The sequence below is a fragment of the Nanorana parkeri genome, unplaced genomic scaffold (assembly GCF_000935625.1).
Source record: "Nanorana parkeri isolate BGI_ZX_2015 unplaced genomic scaffold, ASM93562v1 scaffold431, whole genome shotgun sequence".
NCBI classification, from domain to species: domain Eukaryota; kingdom Metazoa; phylum Chordata; class Amphibia; order Anura; family Dicroglossidae; genus Nanorana; species Nanorana parkeri.
The window spans coordinates 301,189-310,217 of record NW_017306699.1 but is presented as its reverse complement, the minus strand read 5'-3'; the positions used below and the strand labels follow the sequence as shown (position 1 = coordinate 310,217).

At 41.9% G+C, this 9,029-nt stretch overlaps 1 protein-coding gene across 1 annotated transcript in view; it reads right to left on the bottom strand.

The window, feature by feature from the left end:
* Positions 1–8,136: 8,136 nt before the first annotated feature.
* MCTS1 (MCTS1, re-initiation and release factor) overlaps positions 8,137–9,029 on the bottom strand; it is a 15,654-nt gene continuing 14,761 nt past the window's right edge. Inside the window, exon 6 of the mRNA XM_018560075.1 lies at positions 8,137–8,341. Within this exon, the coding sequence (XP_018415577.1) occupies positions 8,260–8,341 (82 nt within the window). The 3' untranslated portion in view covers positions 8,137–8,259. The remainder of the gene's footprint in view (positions 8,342–9,029) is intronic.

Below are 9,029 nucleotides of genomic sequence, written 5' to 3'. Positions count from 1 at the left end.
TTTATACGGTCTGGAAAATTTTAAATGTACTTCAATATAAATAAAGCCTATTTTATATTAACAATTGTGTGTTCTTTTTCCACAAGGGTTTGTTTATTTGAGTGTTTTATTTATCAGTCGCAACAGTGTCATTAAAGCTTGTTACGCCTCTATAGTAAAGAAACATTTTTGGTAATTGAAGGTATACGCAGTATGAATCTATATACTATTTTAAGACTCTTCATATGCAATTTTATTCCATCCATTTAAAGGACCACTGTATTTAGTATATCAACTCACTATTGTACGTCACATCAAAGGTATAGCAGTTACCATCTATTCATGTAATTTCAATATTAAATAAACAAAACAAAAACATTGGTGCTATTCAAGCATCCTAAGCAATTTTATAGTTAGTCCCACCACGTCAGTTTTGCTGGTCAGCTTTGCCAGCTTGTAAATGCAACAAAAATAAATGCATGTGTAGAAGGGTGTGGCAATCCCACAATGTAATTTGGCAACACAGTCCCCCAAGGACACTCCGAAGGGCTTAGAGGTTCCAGGATGTGAATACTGGCTTTTCAGTTTCTTCCAGGTTTTCCGGACTATAGTGGGATGGAACCTCTAGTGGACAAAAGAGAACAATTGATCAAAGATTGCAACGAAGGATTGTTCGAATGGTGGATAAAGACCCTCCATCAACTTCCAGGCACATTCAAGCTGGCCTTCAGGCACAGGGTACAACTGTGTCAGCTCGCACTATACGTCGCCATCTGAATGAAAAGGGACGCTATGGTAGGAGACCCAGGAGGACCCCACTGCTGACACAGAAACATAAAAAAGCCAGATTGGAGTTTGCCAAAACTTACCTGAGGAAGCCAAAATCCTTTTGTGAGAATGTGCTGTGGACAGACTAAACACAATTACAGCTTTTTGGTAAAGCCCATCATTCTACTGTTTTCAGAAAAAGAAATGAAGCCTTTAAAGAAAAAAAAACACAGTCCCTACAGTCAAACAGGGTGGAGGTTCACTGATGTTTTGGGGTTTGCTTTGCTGCTTCAGGCACTGGATGTCGTGACTGTGTGCATGGCATTATGAAATCTGAAGACTCACAAAGAATTCTGGGGTGCAATGTAGGGTCCAGTGTCAGAAAGTTGGGTCTCCATCAAAGGTCATGGGTCTTGCAGCAGGACAATGACTCAAAGCACCCAGAAATGGTTTCAGACAAAGCACTGGAGAGTATTGGACAGGCCAGAAATGAGTCCAGATCTAAATCCCATAGAGCACCTGTGGCAAGATCTCAGAACAGCAGTTGGGAAAGGAACCCTTCCAATCTGAGAGACCTGGAACAGTTGGCGAAAGAAGCGTGGTCCAAAATTCCTGTAGAGAGGTGTAAGAAACTAATTGATGGTTACAGGAAGCCGTTGATTTGTGTTTTTTTTTTCCAAGGGCTAATTTTCAATCCATTTTTGGAGTTTTGAGTGGAATGTGTCAGATTTCGTTTTTTCTTCCTCCCCTTTCTCATAACAATACAAACAAAAGCAATAAACATGAGAATGCCTAAACATTTGTAATTGCAACAATGTTCTGCGCAAATTGGTGCATTATCTGACAGAAATGCAGGGGTGCCAACATTTTTGGCCATGACTGTATAGCATCTTCTTTTACAGGATTGGCTTACTTTATGTGGACCACATGGGGCCAGGGTCACATTAAAGATTAAGCTGCACACCAAAATTGTTTTTGTCAGTTTTTTTTTTTTTTATTGTGATTAGAAGTGGATGCTCTTTAAAACCCAACTACAGCCAGATACAAAAGTGGAAAAGAGTGTGAACATCTGTAAGGCTTTTACCTCCAGGTACAATTTATGCATTGCTAAATCTATGTCTCAAGTTGGGTGCTTAGATAGTTTAGAGTAGGGAAGCACAGTTACCGATACTACTGTAGTATCAGTACAAGTGCCGATACCAAGTACTCGCCCAAATGGTCCAATACATTTCATGATACCGAAACTGGGTCAGAGTTTTTTGTGATTTCGCGGGTGCGTGCAATTTTAAAGCTTGACATGTTTGGGGTCTATTTACCCAACGTGACCGGATCTTTAATATTTTACCAAAAAGTTGGGTGCTGATAAATGTTTTATAACATAACGTACAGGTTTGTTTTTTCCACATTCTCTGTACTTTTTTTCATTATATAGTAAAAAAAAAAACCCCAGCGGTGATTAAATACCACCAAAAGAAAGCTCTATTTGTCCCAAAAACATGGCATAAAATTTATTTCAGTACAGCGTTGCATGACGGAATAAATGTCAGTCAAAGTACCGCAGCACTGCATACTGAAAAATGGCCTGGCCAGGAAGGGGGGTTTAACACCGCAGTCAGCAAGTGGTTAAGAAGATCAAACAAAATACTGAGAAGGATACTGTTAATGAATTCCTAATACTTATTAGACTTGTGCGATTTGTTTCATTCCGAATCGAAATTCGGACGAATTTTCAGAAATTCAGACATTTGGATGTATCCGAATTCCGAATTACAGATATAACGAATCCGAATTTCCGTTTCCGAAATTCGGTAGCGGTAGTTCGTTCGAACGTTTGTTTTCGTTTCTTATTAGTTTCGTTCGTTGGAGCAGTGACATTAGAGAAGGAGAAAAACATTTATCCCCCTCAAATGTCCCTTTGCTGCGAATGAACGAAACGAATAAGAAACGAACGTTTGAACGAACTATCGCTACCGAATTTCGTCCGAATTCCGAATTGACTTTCACACCCGAATCCCGAAAAACGAAATAACACAAATCCGAATTTAAAACGAAACGAAACAAATTTTTTGCCAGTGCACATGTCTAATACTTATCAGTCCAGCAGGTGGCAACTCTAATCTTCATTTGCCGCCGGCATCCATCACTTATAGGTGTGTTGAGGCTGGGCCCCTTTTTGTGTGCTATGGTTGCATCCACGAGTCACTAAAACGATACTATATCCTGGGAAAAGGGGGTTGGTTATGTGCAGACAATGTGACTCTGACCTGAATGAACAGGCTGAGATTGTGTCTACAACAATTCAGGTAGAGCGAGTTTTTCGGGCCTGATAATACTGTAAGAACTAACACACAAAAGTAAACAGATATTGATGAGGATTATGGGAATTACCCTGTAATTCTTCAAATAATGAGAATGAGGCACATTATGCCTGCGGTCTGGTCCGTTCAAAATACCATATTTTTCAGTCTATAAGACGCCCCCATGTATAAGACACCCCCAACTTTTCTTACCCAAAATTCAGGAATCAATATTTTAAATAATATTATGCATCACACTTACCTCTGAGCCAATCACTTTATTCAGCCTCTGTTGCATCACTGGTTTCTGGCAAGAAATCCAAGTCTTAAGCCTCTGCTCTAAGTTTGGCCATTTTGCTGGTTTTCCTCTCAAGGCCTTCTTCTTTTTGGGCATCTTAAGGAGTTGCTCTTTCTGTTTTCTCCACTGTCTGATCATACACTCAGTGGGAGGAGGTCCAAATTGTCTCTCTGCAGCTCTATTTTCCATGTTCTTCTGCATAAGTGATTACATCCAGTTTAAATTTTGCAGATTAAGCCAGCCGCTTTACAGGTTGTTTTTCATTTTCACCGCTCTGGGCACTGACTACACACTCTCCCCAGCAACAGCTGACGTCAGGTACAAAAGATTTATGATTGGAGGAGAACTGTTATCTTGTCTCTGCAATCCGAAGTTTCACTCGTGAGGCTAGTTTGCAGTGGTATCAGCACTTTCAGCAGTTTCGAAACCGCGGCCCCCGTGTATAAGACCACCTCTATTTTTAGGTAAACATTTTTATAAAAAAGTAGCGTCTTATACACGGAAAAATACGGTGTTTGCAGCATTTTGTTCGGACCGAACCGCAGGCATAATGTGCCTTGCGTTCCCATGCGCCTGTTCACATTGTGGCCTGGAGGGTGTGGCTACGGTGCCATTAACTTCAATGGACCTCCACGCCCCCTCCTGCCCCACAAAAAAGTGAGCTGGCCGCGATGCAGTGCGTTCTGGCCAGAATTGGACCGCAACGCACTGCATCTGGTGTAAATGAGGCCTTAGGTTCAGAGTTTTATGGATACCCTTTTCGGCTTACTTATTAAAAATGCAGGCTTTCAAAGCAGCATGTTAGATTTTTTTTCTCATTAGGCACTATACAATTTTGAAGACGGTTTATGTATACAGTATATGTATTATTCATACGCATAGCAGCAGAATAAAATATGTTTCTCTTCGCCCCGGCACAAGTACTTAAACATTTTGGTAATTTTTATCATGATCTTTGGAGTGTCATAGGGAGAATCAATGTAGAGATATCAGCTTATCACCTCAGTAATATAGTACTGATGGTGAACATCAAATCATAAAAAGTGGTTGAGAAAGGGAATGTAAAACTGGCCTGTAGTCCAAACGGTTGGAAAGTTAATGTGCCACTACAAATTTAAATAAAGTTGTAATCTCTGACATATAAAGGTGCCCATACACTGCACGATTTTCGTACGAAAATCGTGGGAAATCACGCGATTGTACGATAATCGTGCAGTTTATGGAAGGCATGCGACCGTTTCTAATGTACGGTTGCACGACTTTTGTATTTCAAGCATGTCGGAAAACCAGCCGGGAATTGTACGATTTTCGGTTGGTTTTTAACATGATCGAGAGATAACAGCCGAACGGGCCGGTGTACGCACGCGCACACTGCCAGTTCAGCAAGCCCGCTTGCGATGATCGCAAGTAAGTTTTTTTAATTACTTAAGCCTTTCCTTCCAGCCTCTGATCGAAGATATACAGACAATCTGAAAGGACTCTTACCAGATCACGAGCAGGTTAGAAGTATGCCAGGACTTTTTATCTCTACCACCCAGCAATCCACCCTTTGAAGCAGAGGTTCGGCGTTAATAGAATATCACCCATTCATATTCAACCCGACGCTTTAGCATCCTTGTGAGGCTGTATCTGTCCCACGCCGGCTCAAAGACCAGGAATTGACCAATCACGTGACTGCTGATAAATCAGCTCTTGGTTTAACCATCTTTAGAATTGTATAATGCAGGGTGGAGAGTTTGCATCTCTAAAATGTACATAAAGACAAAACTTTATTCACTCACAAAGATGCATCTCTCCACTGCATGCAAATTTTCTTCTCTTAAAACACTGCAATCACAGAAAAACACCAGTTGATGTGCAAGAAATCTAGTAAGCTCATAAACTCTATTTAGGCTGACAACACAGTACATTTGCCACCCTGATAACCCAACTAGCGTTGTCAGCCCTGCCTGCTGGACTACAGAACTCCACCTGCACACCTACTCAGTAGTTTCCTACTACAATAAATGCAGGAGGTGGTTGAAAAAGTTTTCCTGACACCGTACATGGCAGCATACAATGGGTATGTCTCCGCCCCCAGCCCAATCACAGGACCAGTTATACTATAAATTAAAGCCCGCCTCCCAAGGTCACCATTCTTTTTTCTGTCCTCAATCAGATGGAGCCACAGATTAATCTTTGAGTTCGCTCTTCCACAGACTGCCATCCCTACGGATAGAATTCAGTGATGTACCTCCAGAGTTATTCTGGAAGGCAGTAACCTGCCATATGTTCCTGTCCCATTACAGGGTCTATCCAGGAGTATGATCTATGGGGAAGTTGGTTCTGAATGTGGTACGAATAATTTATTATCTCAGAATTACCCTCCCTGTTTGTGTGATCGCTATATCCCATTGTATGCTGCCATTTACGGTGTCAGGAAAACGGAAAATTGTATACTTACCTATCGGTAATTTTCCTTTCCTGATGCCAGTACATGGCAGCATACAGGACCCTCCCATGGCTTTCGCATTGAGTACTTGTTCTGAGAATGGTGGCCTTGGGAGGCGGGCTTTAATTTATAGTATAACTGGTCCTGTGATTGGGCTGGGGGCAGAGCCGTACCCATTGTATGCTGCCATGTACTGGCATCAGGAAAGGAAAATTACCGATAGGTAAGTAATAAGTATACAACTTTCCGTTGTTCGGCTGTCATACAGATTGCTGGATTACTGCAGAATGACATGACAAAAGTAGTAAGGACTCATCTCCTGACAAAATAAATAACTGTGTGGGCCAGCAGGACCTACTCATGAGGGATGGAGATGCTACTTCCATGGAACTTGTCGGAATAGTGCTTAATGAGCCCTTCCCTTGTGCATTATGGCAAGCTATCAAGCTACAGTGCAGTTCCCAGACAAACCCTGTGACCCATGAGGCACTATGGTTTAAAAAGGATCTAGCATTCAAATAACAGAGGGAGAGACCTATTTTCCAGTAATAAGGGTGAATGATGCAGCTGACTGCATTCCCAAGATAACTTGCTCTTTTCTTATTACAAGTGTGCCCCACTGAGAGCTTTCAATCTGCAAGTGCTGGTACACTGTCCCATAGCATAGCCTAGGCTGAGACTGTTGCTCTGGCTTAAGGATTTTGGTCACCCTAGTAAAGGAACACAATCAACAGGTAAATATAAAGCAAAAGAAAGGATGCACAGAAAAAAAAGAAAAGAAACGGAAGACTGCTAGTGGAGGGTAATATATCACATTGTGATTTTTTTACTTTATTTTTGGGTTTAGATTCACTTTAAGGTGCACCCACTTTTAATATGGCAATAGTAAGGAGGTTAGGTTGAGGAGTCTGATGTCACAGTGATGTTCTGAATGTTCTGAACAACAGCTGAGCCTACTGTACCCATCTACTCTTCTAGCAGTGCCATGGACGAACAGTGAAAACATTTATAACCACAAAGAAGCATGGAACCCTTGTGAAAAAAATGGAAGGAAATTTGTACTGACAGAAATTCCAGGGCTGCCATTGCGGATCCGCTTGCTTGTCTCTGGCTTCAGAAGCATGTCACTGACAGAACTAGATGAAGATGAGAAAATCATAGTGAACTCAGAACCCCTTATCTACGTACTTGCTCCAGCACAATACCTTTAGATGTGACTGATGCAATTAGATCAGCATGACAGCCAGGCAAGTGCCATCTTCAAGAGAGATCAGCACCAGATTATCTTACTACACTCTTTGTACAGGTTTCCTTTAATCTAGATCTGCTCCTAAAAATACACTGGATTATCCAGTTTATACCATGAGTAACTTTTATTATAATAAATTATTTGGTAAAACGTTTCACTTTTAAATCCTGAACCAGCTTACTGGAGCTTTAAATAGAAAAAATGGATAAAAATATAAATGCTACATTATAATGTATGCAACAGCTGCCGATGAATAACAAAGAAGTAATTAACATTTATGAGTGGCCCTCTTGGGTCCCAGGGTAGTCCTATTTTCTGCATCCACTATAGTTACCCTGACAACCACATACATCTGCCTACCACAGCCTATATCATAGCACTATGATTATTACTAATGAACAGTTCCAGGGTTTGTTCACACTGCTGTTAGTGAAGGGTGGCTGGCAGTACGTTTTGACACTTGCCAAATACGCTGTAGCAGCCTTGTTGTGTACTAAACCTCGAGTCTTTTCATGCCTCACATTTGGGGAGCAGGTTGTCACAACTGCCCAAATGCTACATGGAGCATTCAGGTAGCAGCTGCCTGCTTTGTATGGCAGTCCCAATTGGGTTTCCCTGCCAGAAGAGCGGTCCAGTAGGAGGCAAAATGGTCCCCAACACACTGCACCCAAGGTAGTGTGAGCAAGGCCTAAACATGCTGTTGTGCATCCATCTTTTTAGAACAGCTTCATGAATGCTGATTATCAGTCAACGCAGTGTGGGGTAGTGTAAGATGAGTACAGCTGGTGGGTGACCACACAGCTCGTTCCATCATTCACTTCGGTACATTGCGTGCTATGAAAACACAGTGCATTGGTGGTTTCTCATTATATTGTATTTACATGTACAAGTCATGTTAATATTTATATGATAAGACATTAAGAGGAAATATATTAAAAACGGGAGCAGACAAAATCTGCAGCTTCTATCTTTCATTTTCAAAGCTTAACTGAGCAAACTGATGATAGGAGCTGATTGGTTGCCATGGGTGATTGCTCCAGATTCTGCATGCTCCAGTCTTTTCATTTTACCATTTTTAATTGTAATACAAGAAAGAATAACAGACGTGTGTGTGTGTGCCACATTTGCTTTATTAAGCATCGCAGAAAGCAAAAATCACATTCAACCACATCAATAAAAACAGGTTACTTTCAAGTCTACATCATCTCAAAAGTGCCCTCGAGCAGAATCCAGTGCTTCATTTGTAAGTCTTCATGTGCCACAATCCATCATTTAAATAGTGAATATTTTCAATCCCAATGCCTTTATTGACCTTTTCACTGTAAAACAACACACAGGTTACCTATTCTTATACTACAGTACAGAGGATTGCTTGCTTGCTGTAGTGTAAATACACACAACTATGTCAGCAATGGTAGGGAAATACATTCAAAATAGAAACAGCCCATATTTGTAAAACTTGTACAGACTGAGGTATCTGAGAACTGAAAATGAACAAATACATGCAAAAGAACTCAAGAGGGATGCTTAAAAGGAGAACTATGGGGTCAGGTCTTTTCCCCATAGTTCTCCTTAGGGTAACGGGAGGACACAAACTAGCGTCCTCCCGTCACCCTAAGCTCAGTATACCGCGAACTACAGCTCGCGGTATACTGAGACGCCGCAGCTGAAGCGGATCCTGACAATTATGTCTGGATCCACCCAGCTGCGTGAGTGACAGCTGGCTCTGCCTATCTAGAAGCAGAGCCAGCTGTAGCCGCCCCCGTCCGTTCCGCCAGTCAGCGCTGGAGGATCGGAGCGGGGAGGGGGGAATCCAGCCCCTCCCCTGTCACGGCAGAGAGCTGTGACAGGATCGAGAAGTGAGCGAACGCCGGTATGTGTTCGCTCACTTCCCGATCTACTGAGCCGACCTGGTACAGTCTCATTGTCACAGGTCGGCTAGAACTATGAGGTGAGTGAAAAGCAATCGCCTCATAGTTCTCCTTTAAGCTAATCCTTGCCACTCAC